The sequence below is a fragment of the Typopeltis vanoorti genome, chromosome 5 (genome assembly GCF_054136105.1).
Source record: "Typopeltis vanoorti isolate ZY-2024b chromosome 5, IOZ_Tvanoo_1.0, whole genome shotgun sequence".
In the NCBI taxonomy this organism is placed as follows: Eukaryota; Metazoa; Arthropoda; class Arachnida; order Uropygi; family Thelyphonidae; genus Typopeltis; species Typopeltis vanoorti.
In genome coordinates this window covers 172,172,704-172,194,675 of record NC_143553.1, presented here as the reverse complement: position 1 = coordinate 172,194,675, position 21,972 = coordinate 172,172,704, and the positions used below count along the sequence as shown (strand labels likewise).

The 21,972-nt window shown below is 36.1% G+C and overlaps 1 protein-coding gene across 1 annotated transcript in view; it reads right to left on the bottom strand.

Annotated features, from left to right (window-relative positions):
• The window catches only part of LOC150107062 (elongation factor 1-alpha 2-like), a 103,785-nt gene that overhangs the window by 40,218 nt on the left and 41,595 nt on the right, over positions 1-21,972 (bottom strand). The window contains exon 4 of the mRNA XM_090392933.1: positions 9,868-10,049. Coding sequence (XP_090249059.1) covers positions 9,868-10,049 — 182 coding nt within the window. The remainder of the gene's footprint in view (positions 1-9,867; positions 10,050-21,972) is intronic.

The following is a 21,972-nucleotide window of genomic DNA, read 5'->3' as shown; positions in this document are numbered from 1 at the left end:
ATGAATAGTCAATATGGTGACATAGTATATGAATTTAAAAAAAATGTACAAATAATGATGTTTTAAGAGAGCCTTCCAAATGAGTCTCCAATAATAATCCATCAAGCTATTGGAACAAGAATCAATTTCCCAAAGCAGTCAGATAAAAAGTAAATCACTTTATTTATTAGTTTTTGAAATGGAGCTTCAGGTCACTGTTTAACAAAGATAATGCATTTAAACCTTCAGCCTATCCCATTGGTGGTAAGGTCAAAGCTCTACATACCCAACATTCTGAAACAAATACTCTTTTATATAATACCCAAAGGGTACAGAGTTTATGGCGAATACAGAGAAATACAGGGAATTTATGTGATGAAAACATCATCACATAAATTCCCAGTTAGAAATGATTATCACAAAACTTTGGTTTCATTTTTTGAAAAACAACACCTCAAATTTGGAATCATTAGAATGTTTTCAATGCAGTTTCTCACCAGAACTCAACCTGATAATATCACATGATATTTCATAAACAAACAAATATATACATACATATTTATTTCAATCTTTCACACTGTCCTGCAGGCAAAGAAGTGTTAAGAAGAAAGAAGGGAATATGCTGATATTATTTTTTGAATAGCTGAAGGTCACAGATGTGGAAAACAGTAGTATAAGGCTGTTTCAAAGAACAGAGGTAAATTATTATGCAGGCTCCTCCAAGTAGTGGAAGGACTTATAGACAAAAAAGCTATGAGGCCAAAAGAAATCTTAAAGAGTTCTTTTGCTATGTGGCAAATAAAAAGAGGAATGATATAGAAGGATGACTTTAAAGAGTGCTGATGGTGAGAAGATAAAAACAAAAACCAAATAGTTGAATTTCTGAGAAAGCATTTTGCAGCTGGGGGTGTACCATGTAAATGCTGATGTTGCAATGCCAGTTGTGACATTGAGTGATGAAAGAATAGAGCTTGAAAAAATATTGCACAACTTCAATGTAAACACAGCCACGGGATTAGATGGCATATCAGCCTGTGTATTATGAGAATGTGCAAGGGAATGATCAGATGCTCTGACCAAGCTGTTAAATATAATTTTGAATATAGTCCCACTGAATAAAGGAGGCCTCAGAACAGAAGTAGCAAATTATAGACTAATCAGCATATCAGGAATGATGGTTAAGGTATTGGAAAAGTTGATGAAAGACAGAATTCAGGACTTGGCAGAGAGAAATATGATACTTCATTAGGGATAACATGGTTTTGTGAAGGGTAGGTCTTGCCTTAGTAATTTGCTTACTTTTTATAATCAAGTGACAATGGAGTTAAGTGATATTGCTAAACTTTGCAAGGCATTTGACATGATTTTGCATAGAACAGTGTTGCTTAAATTGGAGCAAATGGGGATGGATATGAATCTGAGGATTTGGATTTGGCTGATGAACAAATCAAAGAGTGGTTTTATAGAGGAGAGGAGTCGAGGAAAAGGCAGGTGACCAGTAGCGTACCACAGGGCTTATTAGTATTTTGGTCCTCTGTTGTTTAATTTGTACATCAACGATGTAAGAAATTATTTGACAAGAGATATTCTGATGTTTGCTGATGATGCTAAACTGGGAAGATGAATGTGATGCAGAGATACTGCAGGAAGACTTAAACAGACTATCAGTATAGGCAAAGGTAAATGGGTGTCAATTTAATGTGGTCAAGTAAAAGGTGATGCATTTTGGGATGAAATCATAGGCTCTGTACTATACTGATGGAACTGAAATGCAGGAAATTGATGAGGCCAGGGACTTGGGGAGTGATTGTGGACAGGGAGTTGCAGTTTAGAAGGCATATTGTGAAAAGGACACATCAGATCACATAGTTGTTGAGGAATATTAAAGCTTTATATAGGGGAACAGTAAACTCTCTATTCCTGCTTGTTAGACTACTTCGCATCACCAGCAAATAGATCTAGACATCAGGATCCTGTGGGAATGAACAGGTGCTGGAGAGGATCCAAATAGGAGTGACAAGGTTTGCAGCAGGTCTATGGAATGTTCCGTTTGAGAATAGATTGAAGATCTGTGGGCTTTAGAAACTAGCTGAAGGGGAAAAAAAAAAAAAAAAAAGAGGAGACATGATAGAAGCATATAATAAAGTGGTTTTATAACATTGATGCTGAAGAATTTTTTCAGTACATGGCAGAAAAGGAGAAAAAATAAGGGTTCATCCATGGGAATAGTCTAAGAATGTGGTTATCAAGCAAGTTAGGACTAGATTTTTTGCTTAAGGGTGGTGAACAGGTGGAATGGGTAGTTATGAGTACTTGAGTTTAATCACTGAATGAATTTAAGGATAGGTACTGTGTGAATAATGGTCTCCTACAATGAGTCTTCTGAATTCATGGATATACCTATGTAATAGCAATATCTCTATCCTGGAAAGAGATATTGTTATTACATAGTAAAGAGACATTTACCAATTACACAAAACACATCATTGAATGGCAGCCAATTTCACACATCATGAGAATCTCGACTTCATGTCCTTTCTTACTAGCTCCCAGAGATGACTGCAAGTTCTATCCCACCAACCATAAGTTGCAAAATTTCAGTGGTATGTTTACTAAATTGTATGCTTCTATCACACCGTATCAAAGATTTAGGCCTAGCATGGCCTGTTCTGGCCTTAAAAGTCATCCTTGAATCGTTTAAGAGGACGTCCTAGTTTTCTTTTTCCTAATGGATTGTACTTTAAGGCTTGTTTTGGTAATCATTATGTTTTCATTCTTTGAATGTGTTCCATCCATTTATGTTTATATTTTTTAATTTTTTCTATTACTGGTTCTTGGTTTAATTCTTTCATAATTTCTTCGTTTCTTTTGTTATCAAATAGGGTATACTTTGCAGTTTTTCTCATAAACTTCATTTCTGCTGTTATTAATCTGTTTGTCTTTTTGTTTTATTGTCCAGATTTCGCTTCCATACATTAATACTGGTAGGGCTAATGTATTGTATACTTTTATTCTGGTTTGTTTTTGAACCAGGTTTGGTTTAAATATGGAGTTAATTACACCAGTTATTTTTAAATATTTTGCAATTTTTATGTTTATATCTTTCTCATTTTCATATGTGATCATATATCCTAGGTAGTTAAATGAATTCACCTGTTCTAAGATCTCGTTATCTATTACTATTTTAGTTCTTGCTGGATCTTGTCCTTTAAAGGCCATAGTTTTTTATTTTTCTGTTGATATTATCATACCATAACCTTTGGCTATCTCATTTAGATCTAAAATAGCTTTCTGTAAGTTATCTTCAGAATTTGTAATTATTATTTGGTCGTTGGCAAAAAGGAGGGTGTTTAAGTTCACTATAGGAGAAAGTTTAATTTCTTGATGTAAATTTTTATTCCATTTTATTATTATTTCATTTAAGTAGATATTAAAAAGAGTTGCTGAGATGGGACATCCCTGTTGGACCCCTTGGTTTATCTCTCTCATATATGATAGCTCATGATTTAATCTTATTTGCGTTTGATTATTTTCACATATACTTGTGATAGCTTTTAGGATATTATTTGGTATTTGTCTTTCTTTTAATATGTTTCTTTTAACTTTGTCAAATGCTTTTTCAAAGTCAATAAATGCAATATGTGTTTCTAAATTGTATTCTCTTCTTTTCTCTATTATTAATTTTAGGCAAAAGCCCGGGTCTATACATGATCGTCCTTTTCTAAATCCATTCTGTACTTCTAAAATAAAGTTTTCGGAATATTTCATTAGTTTGCTCTTTAAGATTATATATATTTTGTAACAGGAATTTAGTATACTGATACCTCTATAGTTTTTAGGGTCATCTCTATTACTTTTTTTAAAGATAGGAATCACAATTGCTTTTTTCCATTCTATTGGGGGGATACCAGTTGAATATTTATTTAAAAATAATAAGAGTCGTTCTTTGAATCTAGTTCCTGCATATTTATATAGTTCTGAACCTAGCTTACGTTCTCCAGGTGATTTTGCATTTCTTGTTTCTTTCAGCCTGATTTCTAATTATTCTTTAGTTATTTCCTTTTTATTTTTGTTAATTGTTTGCCAGTTGTCTTTTTAAAAATATTTGTCTGTCCACAATTTTGTGTAGTAATTTAGAAATTCTTCTAATTTCAATTCGGTGTTTAATTTTATGTTTTCTTTGGTATCTGCATCTAAGTGTTTCAAAATCTTATATACATTGGGTCTTATTTTATATAAATCATGTTCTAAATTAGAAACAAATTTGTTCCATGATTCTCTCTGTCTTTTTATGACTTCTCTTTTAGCTATGGCTATTATTCTATTATATTCTATTTCATCTTCTAATCTTTTAGTGCTTAACCATTTGTGATAGGCTTCTTTTTCCTTTTTGATTATTTCTTTGATTGTATCATCCCAGATCTTCAATTTTTTCCTTTTATTGAATTTTTTGGTCTTTCCTAAGCTTTCATTTGCTGCTGCATTTAGTATCATTTTTATATTAAGCCATTCTATTTCTTCATTTTGTTTTATTTTATCTAGATATTGGTTAATTCTTTGCTCATATAGCCACTGTACATTTGTGTCATTCAATAGTCTAGTTTTATTTATTTTTATATTTATTTGAAATATTTATACAAATATTTCAAATTTTCGTTCTGTTCAATTTACAAGTAGAATTATGTTGGTAATCTTAATTTTATTTTAACAAGGAAGTGGTCACTGCTTATTTCATATTGTCTGTGAACTCTGACATCTAGTGAAAATTTTGATGTCTTTTCATTTAATATAAAATAATCTAATATTGATTTCCATCCTCTTGCTGCTCAAGTATATTTATGTATGTCTTTATGTTTATAGAAGGAATTCATTATTTTTAGATTATTATAAACTAAAAAGTCAATCAATTTTTTACCATTCCTGTTTAGAGTATGTTCTCCATGTATTCCTATATTATTATTAATTTTCGTGTTTCCAATTCTTGCATTTAAGTCTCCTGCTAAAATTACATAATCATTTTTATTTATTTTATTATATTTGTTTTGTAGCTGATTATAAAAAATCAATATTATCCTGTTCTCTTCCTTCTTCTGGGGCACATAAACCAATTATTGTTAAACAGCCTCTATCTATTTTTATTCTAGTTTCTATTATTCTTTCATTCCATAATTTATAATGTTTTAACTGTTTTGAAAGGGAGTTATGAATCCAAATCATGACTCCTGCTTGTGCTCTTTGGTCTCTGTCGACTCCACTGTATATCACATTAAAGTTTTCAGTTCTCATAGTTCCTTTTAATTTCTTTTTTTGTTTCAGTGATTACTGCTATTTTAAAATTTCTTTCATTTAATAGTTGGTCTAATTCTATTTCTTTATATGCTATTCCTCTTACATTTCAGTTTGCTATGTGTATTATATTTTGTCGTTTCCATTTTTGTTTTACCTTTTCCCTTCCAGGGTTGTTTTCCATAGATTCAATCCGATTATCTTTTTCTGTCAACTTACAAGTAGAATTATGTTCTTCATGTCAGGGGACTAGCCTGACGATGGAATAGTTCAGTGGTAGGGATGTAGAACTGGGGGAGAGCAGGCTGCCCATAGCTAATTCTGAGTTTTGTTTATATATCTTGTCTTCAAATCTAAAGTATCCTGAATTGACTCAGTGGGAGAGTAAGGCAAAGAATTTTTTGGATAATTTGCTCTTAAGGAGATTGAGAACTTCCTGGGTTGGAACATTTGTGAAAAGATACACTATGTCAAAACTTGCCATTAAATCAGATTTGTTTAGTTTGAGGTTTTTGATTTTCGAGACGAAGTCAGCTGAATTTTTTATATAAGAAGAAGATTTTCCTGTTAGGTGTCATAAGGAAGAGGCGAGATATTTACACACATTGTAAGTTGGTGAGTCTATACCTTCAACTATTGGTCTTAGGGGAGTATGGATTTTATGGATCTTTGGAAGGCCGTATAATCGTGGGATGAAAGGATGAACAGATCTGAGCGAAAGACAGATTTGCATTGGTAATTCTGAAGTAGTTTTTAGAAGATTTTGGTTCTGTTATGAAATTCTCTTGTTGGATCATTATTAAGTTCAGAGTAAGTGTCTGTCTCCAATAATTCAAGTATTTTATTGTGGTAGTCAGTTTTGTTCAGGATGACTGTGGCATTCCCTTTATCAGTTGGAAGAATTATGATATCTTTATGAATATGAATAAAATATGAATAAGTTCTTAATGGCTTTTATTATATATATATATATATATATATATACATATATATATATATATACACATATACATATACAGGTAACCCTCGTATAACGCAGATGCTAGGTTCCATAGAAATGCTGCGTTATATAAATTGAGTTATGTGAGTTACATAGAAAAAGTAGGGTTAGGTTCCTAAATTGTTTTTTTTTTTGAAATTATATAAACAACGACATACCCAATAAAAAAATATTTTTATTTAATTCTTGTAATTCATGTAAATTAAAAAAACATATAAACTATGAAACAAATATACAGTATAAACTTATAAAATTACAAATTGTACGTAAACTTCATTGCACATAATAAAGTGCATATTTTAATCGTCATCACTGTCTTCAAAATGAACATTTCGTAGATGGTTTTTATTTACGAGTGGCCAGAAGTCGTCATCACTTGAAATCTATGGGACATCATTTGTATAATTCTCATTGCATACTTTGGCTGGTTTAGTTATCAAGAAGTCAGTAATAAGACCTTGCTTACCATTATGCTGCAATTTTTTATTCTTCTTCTGGTTCCCATCTGCCATACGGCTGCGGGAGGGTAGCTATATGCTACCATTCTAGGGAGAGATGATTATGAGCAAGGTGGTTTCCCATTGCCTTCCTTGCCGTAAGTATTTATGACTGTAACCTGTGTGTTCACGGGGCCGGTTTGCCTGCTTGCGGGATGAAAAACCACAGATAAACTGGCGGAAAAAACCCTGCTGCCCACGCCCAAGACCGGCTAACTTGGCTATGGCTGAGGAAGATCCTTAAGCTCCTCACGTCGTGGACGGGAATCGAGCCTAGGACACTCATTCCCCAGGCATATGGTTGCGAAGCGCAAAGCCACTAGGCTAACCGCGCGGAGTTAACAATATGGAGCTAAACAAATATCCAATTGTCTAGTGAATTTTCCAGAGCCCTCATTGAGGTTTCATTATCCGTAAAATAGCTTCCTAACTTTCTTGCCAAGTCCAATCCTTATGCTAATTTCTCTAAACTGAATTTTTTAACAGATTCATCACAATCAGAATCTTCGACAGAACTTTCCCTGTCATTTGGTTCGACGTCATCTATTAATTGTACTAGTTCCTCCTAATTTAAATTCATTTCCTCATCAATTAATTCACTAATTTCGTTTTCCACAATATCACAAAAGCCCTCTAAGCAGTCATTACTATAGAAATAATATTTTTACAAAAAAAAGCATTACATAATATATGTAACTCACCAGGAAATAAAGTGCTCAGCTTGAGATGAACATACTTATGATTTTTAATGCGCTTTCCTGGCAGAAAACGAAGACAACTTTCAACAATGATTAACATTTTACATGGTAAACAATTGATGTAGATGCGTGCTAAAGGTATTTCCCCTAAAATTCGCTACTTATAACTACATGCGCGATACAAGCAGAACAAATTTAACGAAGATAAAATTAGATTTTTAAGTCACGAGATGAAAAATATATGAAAAGATAAAGGGTTACTGCAATTTGTAGACCATGTTATATCAAAACTGCATTGAACAAGGGTTGCTACAATTTGTAGACCGCGTTGTATAAGTAGCGCGTTATAGGAGGATTACCTGTATGTATATATATATATATATATATATATATATATATATATATATATATATTTTTTTTTTTTTTTCCCACAAGAGGTCAGGCTAGGTTAAATAATTAAGCATTTAGATTCATCGTACTTTAGTATGGTGCAGTGTCATTTAGCTTGTATCTTATACGTTTTTTCCCGATGATGACTTCAATACAAGGGTCGAAACGTTGAATGTTATTTTCCTAAAGTTTAAGTAAAGTAATTATTCTAAAACATAAATTCTTCCCTATGGATCACTGTGACAAGCACATCGCACTGTACTAAATAAATGGGGGAAACATTCAAATTGTAACTGAAACAGAATTAATTTTCTTATATGGCATACCCATTATGGGCCAGATAACCATAAAGTTCATGTGGAGAAGTCAGGCTATCAGGAGTCAAAATGACGGTCTATCAGATCTTAGGCAAATTAATGCAGCCACTTGAGATTGGGAGAGTGCTTCATAGCTGACGTGATTCTAAAAATAGTCTCTCATACCTATAAAAATTTCTAGGTAGTATCAGCATTTTCCTCCATCTCTCCTAAAACCAACACACAGGATCACTTTGAAAAAATATTCAAAGTTCTGTGTAAATATCATCTCCATGCCACTTTCAAACCTTCATCTCCTAAAAATCATCTTCATTCTCTTGCACTTCCTGGAGTGCCATTTAAGGACATTATCTCCTTTCAAATCTTTTATTCTACTTGCTTAAACATAGCTTCAGTTATGTCATGAATCTTCACTCTCTGCAAACAGTCTTTCATTGCTCATTCACTCAGTATGTCCCGAATGATAATCTTTCATTCATTATATCAGCGTTTCTCAAACTTTTCCTAAGACGAAACACTTCACAAATCCTGAAATTTTCACAGAACACCTTGGTTATTTTTAATGTATTAATTAATAATTAATTGTTAATTAATTAAACATCAATAAACATAAACATCATTAAATTAATTTGTGCTGATTTTCATTGACATATCCCATTCTGATCACCAAAAATTTATAATTTTATTATAAGTACCTACAAGTGAATGCAGACTTTTTCTCCTGTGTGCTGGTAGTTTTCCCCTCCTTTTATACATCCTGGAGATCGCTTTTTAGGCTGGTGGTGGATGACTCACTATCTGTTGTGTCACAAACACCTTCAATAAGAGATTTCTTAATACCAAAATTAAACAAAGTCCCTTGTCTCTTATTCATACTAAAATTTAAATCTGCAGGCCTATTACTTTAAAAAATCATGTACGGTTTCACCCTACTATATAAACTTGCGAAGAAAGTATTCAGTATTACTAGATTTGAGAACTGGATACAGGCTACCTTGATCTTCAATTTTAGTGGAAAAATTTTCTTTATACTTCCTTGCTGATTGGTTACTAACATTTGCAACAGAGATGTTATTTCTTTCAGTTTTGAGAACAGAGAATATGCCGTGAATTGTTGTAATCGGCTTGCAGGCAATTTTTATGATCGGTCATAACAGCAGTATTCTCTTTCCTGATTGTTGAAAGATTTCAATGTGTGAAAATTAATGATAATTCATGAATATTTCCATGTTTAAAAATATGCCGCTTGGTCACTGACATTTGCTACACAGATGTCATTTCCTTCAGTTTTGAGAACAGAGGATACGCCACCCATTGTTATAATCCACTTGCAGGCAATTTTTATGACCAATCATAAACAGCAATATTCCCTTTCCCAAATGTTGAAAGGTTTCAATGTTGAAATGTGTGAAAATTAATGATACACAGATGTTATTAGGCGTTCTGGGTCTGAGCTTTTCGACATATTCACAAATATTATTCTTCTAAGAATATTTCCACTATAAAATATTTATTCATGAAAAATGCTTATAAAACTAAAAATGATAAATTCCAGGAGAACTTCTTGTGGAACACTTTTCACCTTCCACGGAACACTAGCAGATTTCTGTGTTCTGCAGAATTCTGCAGAACACAGTTTGGGAAACCCTGCATTATATAATAGTTTTCACATATATAAATCACATATCAGATATATTTACCTTGACAGATACATTCTTAACATTAAAGCCAACATTATCACCAGGAAGGGCTTCAGTTAATGCCTCATGATGCATTTCTACTGATTTCACTTCTGTTGTAAGATTTAATGGGGCGAAAGTAACCACCATGCCTGGTTTCATAACTCCAGTTTCAACTCTACCTACAGGTACAGTGCCAATGCCTAAAGGTAAAAAATATGTTTGTTAGGTGTTATAATAAAACCAATCATGAAGAGTAACTCCACAGAGGTATAACAATAAATAATTTATTTGCCATATATATTCATTGCAAAAACATACCTACCTCACAAAACAATTTGGGGAATAATGCATGGTCTTCAATTTAATAGTGAGACTTAATGGCACATGTACACAATTTTGTTAATACTAGATTAACTCACAACAGATGCATGTCCTCCCCCTGCCTCCCAGCTATATATTTTAAAATATTTTGAGTATTTCTAATTATTCTTGCCTTCTCTTAAACATATCAACTTATACAAATATGCAGTTAACCCTCAGTATGAATTAAAGATGCCAAGACATTATATACTAGGCTTCATCCTTTATCCAAGTGTAAGTAAACAAAGTTTGTGTGTGAAGTATCTTCACACACAAACTATAGATGCCAAGAATATAATTTCTTGCATCTTTAATTTATAGTATAACCAAGTGAAAAGAACTTTCAATTCCCAGCATGGTAAACACTGTTATTGAGAAAAATCTAGTTACAGCTGTTCAGGCATATTCTACAGGAAATTCACCAGAGTAAATATTCTTTGGTCCACATTATTATTATACCCCTCCAGGGAGTCCAAAGACTCATCAAGGGAGGGCACCTGCTCTACAACTCTGTCTCCGCTACTCAATCCACCAACTGACCGCAACTACACCAACTGCATCTACCTCCAACCACCACAACTAGTATTTCCAAAGACAATCACAAACATCCTTGCCCACAGCAGGATTCGAACCCGCAGCCCTTTGGCTGGAGAGCGGATACGCTAACCACTCGGCCAGCCAGGATAGCCAAGTGGTTAGTGTTAATTCACTATGGTAAACGTTGATTTTTATAATTAGATTTTTATAGATGAAAAGGTATACAAGACTAACTATGCAATAAAACAACAGTCTGCTACCTAAAAAATATGGTTCTTGTCTAATGGACAGGAACCACATTTAATGTGCTACAGCATACAGCTCATAAGAATTTTTATATGGTCTGTGCTGAAAGTTAAATATTTGAGTATATCTAATTATTCTTGTTTTCTTGTGAGCTAAAATAGCATTTAAAATTTTGTTAATTATTTCAAGAATGTGAACATTCAATGATAAAATAAGTAAAAATAAGTGAATTTAAAAGACTATGCAGCACTTGTTGCAGCAAATATGCGAGAGATTATTAAAATGATTGGTTTTCAAGCCAAAACATGGTTCAAAAATAAGTATATAGAAACTGCAAAAATAAACTACTTGGAATTCTACAAGGCTCTCTCATGTGCAGGTTTTCTGCTAATAAAAGATGCCATGAAAATGGTTACTATGTTCAGATCAACATATGTTTGGCAGCAAATGTTTTCCTGTATGAAATCAAATAAATATTTAAAAAGACAGATAAGCATTTTCATTCCATACTGAGAATTGCGATCACATATTTTCAACCAAATTTTGAACAATCACTTAAAAATATCCAGCCTAAATCATTTCATGAAATGTTTACATTTTGTTCAGTATATATTGCATTCCATATGTGGGTCGCACTAGTGAACATAGCAGCTGTGCTAAAAAAAGTGTTTTTAATTAGTGTATAGTATGTGAAATTTATCACAAATTGAGCTAATGCAGCATCCCCCCCCCTTCCCCCAGTTTGGATACAAATGTCCTTCAGTAGTGAGGTTAGAATTTTCTGTTGTTTATACTGTGTTTTGCTACTTGTTTGTTCATACTGTTTCTGCTTCTGAAAATGGCGTCCATAAAGAAATGCACATCAGCAGAATGGGGAAGGCTTTTGTAAGATCTAGCTCTGCCTTAGATTTTTTGCAGTGGATGGATGCAAAAATTGCTATATGTATGCACTGAAAAATATGAAAGATTTGTGGACTGTTTGGATAAATGAGAAGAAGGAAAGCATTAATGTATGTGAAAAGTATCTCGATAGATTAGAGCAACTAGAAATGGGAACAAGTGTCGGGACCATAGTAGAAGAGTCTTAGGCAGGAGTTAGTGAAAATGAAAAGCAAAATGAAACATCTGGAAGAGGATGTTAAACATCTGCAGAAGAGATTGGCTGAAGGGAATTATTATAATTATTATTCAGGCTGCCATAGAGTCAAAAGACTCATCGTGGGCGGTCCTTTCTAAGAAACACAAGTCTATCAACTCATCGAGGGAGGTCCCTCCTAGGAAAGTCTATCATACCACTTCTTAAATGCATTGACCATTCTCGTTCTCACTACTCCATCAGGCAATGCATTCCATGGTTCAACCACCCTCCATGCAAAGAAACCACTCCTCACCCTCTTGCTCACAGTTTCCTTTCGTAACTTCCAGGGATGGCCCCTTGTCATAACACCTTTCCGCTGTTCAACCAAGCGAAAGAACTCCCCAGTGTCAACTCGGGAGTTCTTTCGTTTTTTGAAACTGTTTGAGAGGTGTAACCACCTCTCAACAGTTTCAAAGTCTCAATCATACCACCCCTCCTCTTTCTATCCACCAAACTCTGCAGTCCACACTCCTTCAGCCGATCCTCATAACTAACATTGTACAGTCCCGACACCATCTTTGTTATCCGCCATTGTACCCTTTCCACAGTTCATTTATCCCTTTCAAATCCCGGGGACTAGATCTGAGAACAATAGTCTAAGTGTGGTCTGATCAGTCTTACACAACGGAATGATAACCATTTTATCTCTACAGGTCAGTGTCCTTCTCATTACTGCAGCAATCCTGTTCGTTACCTTCCCTACCTTTGCAATATGTCCCCTAAATTTCAGGTTTCTATCAATCATCAAACCCAGATCTCTTGTCTCCTATTTCCTCCAGTTTAACTCCTCCCATAGAGTATGCAGCGTCCCATCGATGTGTCTCAAACCTCAAGACTTGCATTTTGCTGCATTAAACTGATACCTCCCATTCATTTGCCCATCCATCTAGCTTATTCAAATCCTCTTGCAGGGCTACCACATCTGCACTATTACTAATAACCCTTCCCAGCTTCGCATCATCCACAAACAACTGAATATCTCCTTGCAATCCACAGACAATGTCATTGATATAAAGGTTAAAGAGGAAGAGAAGGGGGGGGGGGAGTTACTATTATGAAGAAGGAGTCAAAGGATAGTCGTATATCATTGTATGAGGACTCTATCATACAATGATAGGTGTGATGACTAATAAAGTGCACAAAACATGTTTTCCTGGTGGAACAATGAAACAAATGACTGATGAGTTGCAGAAAAGGAAAGACTGGGTGTCAAAATTAGTGGTAGTCGTGGACATTAATGACTTAGTTGGGGGAAAAAAAGAATGCTGATAGAGACTTGAGGAAGTTGCTGTGGTGGGTAATGAAGAATAGTGTTGTTGGAAAAGTCGTAGGCATGATGTTGCCCAGATATGACAACCGTGAAAAAGATGGCCAAGTTACATGAGCAAAGGATCTGTGAGGTGAATTTGAAGGAAAGTTGGAATGGTTTAAAGTTGATGGATTGCATCTGAATTTGTTTGGTGTTGGGCATTTAGAAGGGTTATTGTTTTCTGAGAAGGCACAGAGTCAAGAGTTAAAGTACTAAATGACTAGTCTACTTGCGAAGCAGGATAGCACAACTAAATGAATTGTACAACAGGATTAAGATGGATATGAAGTTAAAGATGTAGTTGCAGCAGCACAAGGTGAGGGAATGCATAAAGGTGAGAATGAGACAGGTAAGAATGAAAATCAGTCAGGATCAGAGAAACGGGAGTGGTCACACCAAAGAGACAGAGGTGTGGTAAAGTCTGACCACAGAATCGAGAGCCGTCGTTGGCAGGCTGCCAAGAAGAGTCAATTCATGTTGAAGGGGAGAAAGAAATAAGGTGATGTACGAATTGGTCACCAACATATGAAATCACGTGCTTTATGCGTAAAATTTTCCAACTGTTATACAAGCAAAATAGTTACCACTTTAAAAACTACAATGATCATAAAAGAGAAGTTAATTTTCCGACATGTAATAATAAACAACTCATCCCACAATACGGATTGATTACACTATAATCGGAATGGATTCTCCTTCTTTTCACATGCACAGAAGTGTCAAAGGGTCTCGCATCTGTGAGCATACTATACAGTAGAAAATAGAGAATAAATACTATACTAGAGAATTAAACTATAAAATAGAGAATATTGGTGCTGGTAGAATGGCCTTAAAGACACAGGATTGTTATGTTTGTACACAAATGTAAGGAGTATACGAAACAAGAAAGCTGAGTCTGTTGCATTGATTGGGCCAATATGCCCAAAGATAATTGGAATAAGTGAAACTTAGTTGTCTCAGGAGGATGTGATGTCAGGAATAGAAATAGAAGGATATATAATTTTCCAGGAGGATAGAAATGTGAAAGGAGGATGGGGGGGGGGGGGGAGAGTGCTGTTAGTGATTGCAGAGGAATTGTGTCCACAAAGTATAGAAGTTGATAGCGAATGCACAGATTTTGAATCAGTGTGGAGCGAAGTTGAAATAACCTACCTAGTACATCTGATAGGATGGAGTTATTACAAATTATTTTTATTATTATTATTATTAATATTATAATTATTATTATTCAGGCCTCCAAGGAGTCAAAAGACTCATAAAGGGGAGGTCCCCCCTGAGAAACACAAAGTCTATCATACCACTCTTTAAACTCACTGACCGTTCTCGCTCCCACCACTCCATCAGGCAATGCATTCCACGGCTCAACCACCCTCCACACAAAGAAACCACTCCTTACCCTCTTGCTCACAGTTTCCTTTTGTAACTTCCAGGGATGGCCTCTTGTCATCACTCCTTCCCGCTGTTCAACCAAGCGAAAGAACTCCCCAGTGTCAACCCTGTAACCACCTCTCAACAGTTTAAAAGCCTCAATCATATCACCTCTCCTTCTTCTATCCTCCAAACTCTGCAGTCCACATTCTCTCAGCCGATCCTCATAACTATCCTTGTAAAGTCCTGAAACCATCTTTGTCATCTGTCTTTGTATCCTTTCCACAGTTAATTTATCCCCTTCAAATCCTGGGGATCAAATCTGAGAACAATAGTCCAAGTGTGGTCTGATCAGAGACTTATACAACGGAATGATAACCCTCTTATCTCTGCAGGACAGTGTCCTTCTCATAATAGCAGCAATCCTCTGTGTTACCTTCACCACCTTTGCAATATGTCCCGTAAACTTCAGATTTCTATCAATCATCAACCCCAGATCTCTTGTCTCCCCTACTTCCTCCAGTATAACTCCTCCCATAGAGTATACAGCATCCCATCCCAAACCTCAAGACCTTACATTTTGCTGCATTAAACTGACACCCCCATTCATTTGCCCATCTATCTAGCTTATTTAAATCCTCTTGCAGAGCTACCACATCTGCACTATTACTAATAATCCTTCCCAGCTTCGCATCATCCGCAAACAACTGAATATCCCCCTGCAATCCACTGGCTATGTCATTGATATAAAGGTTAAACAATATAGGTCCTAGTACTGAGCCCTGTGGGACCCCACTTGTAACCCTCTGCCTCCTGGAAACTACTCCACCATACACAACACTTTGATATCTATCAGACAGCCAATCCTGAATCCAGTTGACCAATCTGACATCCAGACCCATGTGCTGCAACTTAAATATCAGCTTATCATGTGGCACCCTGTCAAATGCCTTCGCCAAGTCTAAGAAAATTGCAGTATATGCCTCTCCCTCATCTAATGTTCTTGAAACTTTATTATAAAAGGCTAGCATATTGCTAAAACAAGAGCGTCCTTTCACAAATCCATGTTGATTCTCACAGATAACATTACCCTCATCTGCCCAATGCTGTATACGGTCCCTCACTACTTTCTCCAAGATCTTAACAACTACTGATGACACACAGACTGGCCTATAATTAGACACTTCCAGTCTGTTACCACCCTTATGCAATGGCACTATCTTACCTTCCTTCCATTCCCTGGGCACCTTTGCCAAAGCCAGACTTTCATTGAAAAGCCACGTTAAAGGCACTGTCAATTCCCTAGCACATTCTCTCAAAACTCGTGGTGAAATACCATCCAGTCCCACAGCTTTACTGACATCCAGAGTACTCAGTATCTGAAACATACTCTCCTCCTGTACCTCCAGACCTCGAACCAGTCCTATCCCTCTAGCATTAAAACTGACTCCTCTAGGATGAAATACTCCAATAAAGTGTTCATTGAACAATTCCACTATGTCCTCTGTATCAGTCACTCTATTCCCATTTTTATCCCACAATATCATTCTTCCACAGTCATTTCTCCTCCTACTGGCCACATAGCTAAAAAATTCCCTAGGATTTTCTTTGGATCTTACGGCCAATCTCCTCTCATATTCCAGTTTCGCTTTCCTTACCACACTAGTCACTCTTCTGGCCTGTGTCTTATATTCCTCATGCATCTCTTCACCTGTCTCCTTATATCTCTTCCATAGCCTCTTTTTCGCATGCAATTCCTGTTTAATATTGTTTGTCATCCACTTTACTCCAAATTGCGTCCTCTTCTTCACTCGTGGTATACAACTTACCATTGCTGATAACAAATATTCTTTCACAATTTCCCACGCACTAGTGATATCCGGGCCTTCCAATTCCTGCCTCATAGGGCAGGGAATGCAGAGAATACTGATTGTGAAACGTTAGGCAAATTAGTTGGGCATGCAAAAAGGTGGAATGGAAGGAGGAGATAGTGTATGGGAACAAGGAGAGTGGGTTTGTTGAATTTCTGAGAGATAAATATCCTAAGCAGTATGTGACTGAAGCAACTAGAGCCTTTAATGCTTTGGATTTGGTGATAACTTAACAAGATGTAGTTGTTAATGAGGTGTTGACACTGCCACCAGTTAGTGAGAGTGATCATGAGGTACTTATTTGGGAAGGGGTGAAACAAGAAAGGTCATCATCATCATCATCATCATCATCAAATTCCTGCCATGTACCCTCAAGGGGTGTACAGGATATGACAGTACTACTTGAAAAAATTACATCATTACTAACTTCCTATCTACAATTTTCCTCCAAATCAGTCTGTTACTTGTCAAGACTCCAACATTATCAGATCTTATATTTCTATCGTCTAAGGCACTTTGTACCGTATCAATCCACCTATATCTTGGTCTTCCTCTGGGTCGTTTTCCTGCCAACCTGGCAGAGAACACTTGTTTTGCTAATCTTTCCTCTCCCATTCTATTTAAGTGACCATACAATCTGAGATTAGCTCTGCTAATGCATTCCTGGATGTTGACAATGTCAAGTTCTTTCCTAATATCCTCATTTTTAATATGATATTGCCATTGATGCCATCTGTTCACACCTCTAATCTTTCTCAGGACTCTCATATCTGCGGTTTCTAGTCTTTGGTCAAGTGTTTTACTTCTGACCCAGCTCTCAGATCCATAAGTTAAAATTGGTTTGAACACAGTCTTGTATACAGCTAATTTAGTGTTCCGACTAATTTCTTTCTTATTCCATATGAATTTATTCAATTGACTTCCCACCATACCAGCTTTGCTGATTCTGTTGTCTATTTCTATATTTAGTTTACCATCTTCAGTAAAAATTGTGCCTAAGTAGCTGAAATGTTTTACTTGTTCCACAGGTTCTCCATTCACAACACAGTTGACATTTTCAATGATTCTGCCTATTTTCATTGTCTTTGTCTTTTTATTGCTGACCTTCATACCATATCTATTACAACAGCTATTCAATTTAGTCAGAGAATCTTGCAGACTTGTAGCGGATTTATTTAGAAGTATAACATCATCCGCATAAAGCAAAGAGCTGACATTAACATCTCCAATTTTGATATCAGGTTTAATACCACATTCCTTCATAATGTGATCCATATAGATAATGAATAACAGAGGGGATAATGTACATCCTTGTCTCACACCAGATTTAACATTAAACCATCTTCCTGTACTTCCTTCAATTCTAACTGCTGACTCACAACTCAAATAAAGACTAAGTATTGCTTGATATAATGCCCCATTGACACCATATAACTGCAGCGTATTGAATAGCTTCTCTCTTGGCACCTTGTCATATGCCTTTTCCAAATCGACAAAACTTAAATACAGATCTTTGTTATATTCCCATGCTATCTCGACTATTTGTCGTAAAGTGAAGATCTGATCCTGACAGCCTCTATTTGGCCTGAATCCAGCTTGTTCTTCACCAAGCTTTTCTTCCACAATTCTTCTCAACCGTTTCTCAAGTATACTTGCATAGATCTTGCCAGGAACACTCAGTAGGGAAATACCTCTGTAATTCTCACATTCAGTTTTATTTCCCTTTTTATATATGGGTACTATGAGAGCTCTACTCCAATCATCGGGAATTCGTCCCTCTATCCAGGCTTTCTGAACTATGCAGTGCAGCCACTGTAAGACTCTTATACCACCATACTTCAGCATTTCTGGTCGAATATCATCTACTCCTGCTGCCTTTCCACATTTCAAGCCTTTGATGGCTTTTTCTACTTCAAGTATGGATATGTATTCCTGACTGCATGCCTGGTCAGTGTTTTTTATCACTGTGCTGTCATCACTGCTTGTTTCATTTAGCAGTTTTTCAAAGTAATTACTCCATACTTCAAGGATATCTTTTTCTCCTGTTTTCATTTCACCTTTATCATCTCTAATTCCTTTTACAGCACTCTTTCCTCCATTCCTAAGCTTCTTCAACAACCTCCAGAATATTTTGCCACCTTCTTGATATTTATTTTCTATATTCTTGCCAAAGTCCTCCCATGACTTTTGTTTAGCTAGTTTTACACACTGTTTAGCTTTCTTACATTTGTCTCTGTATTCTGTAAGAGTAAAAGCTGACTTATTTGCCAGGAACTTTTGATATGATTTCTTCTTTTCCTTCACTGCCTCTTTAACTTCCTGTGTCCACCAGGGAGTTCTGATTTTTTTATCTTTGCACACAACCTCACCACATGCCTCTCTGGCAGAATCAATCAATGTTTCCTTCAGAGTTTGCCACTGAATCTCCAAGGTTTGATTCCTGTTCTCAAACTCTTTCATTTTCTTTTCAATAATATTTCTGTATTTTAGTCTACAGTTTACATCTGAGAGCTGCTCAACTTTTATTCGCTTTAAAACTTTCTTACATGTTATTCTTTTCAATATGAAATTCAATTTTATCCTGCTCAAGACTAAATAGTGATCACTTCCAATTTCAAATCCTCTGTACACTCTGGTGTCCTGCACCAGGGAGAAAACATCACTATCAACAATAACATAGTCAATGAGACTTTTCTTATTCCTAGCCTCTTCTCTCCATGTGAATTTGTGCACATTTTTATGTTGGAACATGGTGTTAGTAATAACCAGTCCATGTCCTGAGCAGAAATCCAACAGATATTTGCCATTATTATTAGCTTTGCTCTTTTCTCCAAATTTTCCCAAAATATTTTTGTATGTCTCACAATCATTTCCTACTCTACTATTTAGATCCCCAACAAGGACCAACTTTTCCTTTTTCATTGTGTCAGTTGCTTTTTCTAAAGCCTCAAAAAATTCCTCCACTTCTACCTTAGTAGAACCTTCTGTGGGACCATAGGCACAAATAAGTCTCATTGTCCAGTTCCCCATTCTCATATTTGCCCACATTACTCTACTTGAGACTGACTGCCATTCAAGAAGATTAGCCTCGTATTTTGTGTTGAATACTATGGCTACTCCTTCTTTTCCTTGATTGTTATTGCCTGAATATAACATTTTGTATTTATTGCTCAGAAAGATCTCACCAGTTTTGGTCTTTTTTGTTTCAGTCACCCCTATTATGTCGATCTGGTACTTATCTAATTCCTCAGCTAGCTCCATTTCTTTGCCATTCAGGCTTCTTACATTGATAGTACCGATCTTTAACTCTGGTGATGTTGAGTTGGGGTTTGTTTTCAGATTTGTTCCAGTAGCTGACTTTTCGCTGTTCGCCCTGGTTCCCTGGCGAAAACAACGGGGGCCTTGTTTAACCGGGCGACGCCCCAGCCGGCATGAAATTTTGTCATGTTGTACCATCATTTTTTATTTTGGTTTAACCAATAAGAATACAATTTGGTCGGCTAAATCCCAAATTGCCAGCCCATCCTCGTTCGTTCAGTATCAAAGTAGATACCCAACAGGGTGCACCACGAGAAGGTGAGGATTGGACATTAGGTCAGAAGCCCTGGTCGGTTCTCCGCATTCCTTTAAAGGCTATGTGGAGGTCGCCTCTCAGTTATACAGCTTTGACTCCTTAAGCACCCCTAACAAGAAAGGTTACTGCCAAAAATGGATATATGTGGAAGTGTAAAGTGGGTGATTATAGGAAGCTCTGTAGTCAGTTAGCATCAGTATGTTGGGTAGATGAGCTGAGTAGAAAAGATGTTGAGAGTGCATGGAAATTCACAAGGCAATATTTGACACAAACAATGTATAACTACATATCGAGGGTTAAATGCGTAAACAGAGTGGGAGTGAAATGGGCAGTGAACAGTGAAATCAAGCAAGGTGTGTTGAAAAAGAAAATGCTATGGAGGAGATACGAAACAGGTGATGGTGATCGGATCCATGAAGAGTACAAAGTGCAGGCTAGAAAGGCAGTGAGCATGGTAAAGAAAGAAAAGGTGCAGTATGAGAGGAGACTGGCTGGTCAGGCCAAGGTTAACTCAAGAGAATTTTCTGCTACGTGGCAAACAAGAGGAAGAATAATTATGGCAGACTAACATTGGTGGATAGTCATGGCAGCAGATTAACAGCTGCAAAGGTTATAGTGGAATTATTGAACAAGCACTTTATCAGCATATATCATTTGGGTGTATATGATGGGGGTGCATTATATAGGAGGGATGCAAGTATTAGGAGAATTGGAAGTGAAAGAATCAGAGGTGTATCAGGTGTTGGTTGGATTAGAGGTCGATAAGCTGTGAGAATCGATGACATATCACCACGTAATATTCTTAAGGAATGTGTACCACAACTGGCTATATCCTTGACCTGGTTATTTAATGAAAGTCTTCCAGTGGGTAGAGTTCATAAGGAGTGGAAAGAAGACAAAATAGTACCACTCCACAAGCATGGTTCTAGGACAGAAGTTTCCAATTATACGCTAGTCTGTATAACTGTGGTTGTGGTCAGTCAAGGTGTTGGAGAGATTGGTTAGGAATAGAATACAGGATTGGGTTGAAGGACATAGCATTCTATATGATGGGCAGCATGGATCTGTAAAGGATAGGTCCTGTTTTAGCAATTTACTTGCATTTTAGGATAAGGCAACAGGTATGTTAGATAAAGGAGAATCATACACAGTATATTCTTGGACTTTGCAGAAGTGTCGTTTGATAGATTACCACATGATAAGTTGGTGTACAAGCTGTACAGGATGAGAATGGATAGCACACTGGTTAGATGGATCAAAGATTGGCTATCTGAACAATTCCAGCAAGTTGTGTATGATAGAACAATATCTCAAAAAGGAGAGTAACCAGTGAAGTGCCCTAGGGTTCTGTTCTGTTCTTGGGCTCCTGCTGTTTAACTTGTGTGTAAATGATATATTATGAGGACTGACTAGGGATCTTTAGTTGTTTACTGATGATGCAAAGTTGGGAATAATTATAAGTAGCAGTGCTGATGTTAATTCCCTTCAGGAAGATTTGAAAATACTTTTGACTTGGGAAAAGGAGTGGGGTTGTAGTTTTAATATCGATAAGTGCAAGGTGTTGCATTTTTGAGTGCAGAAATATAAGGCTGTGTACTATATTGACGGTGCTGTACTGCAGGAAGTAGATGAGATTAGAGATCTGGGAGTGATGGCTGACAGTAGACTGAAGTTTAGAGGGCATATTGCTAGTGTTGAAAAAACTGCACACATCATAGTG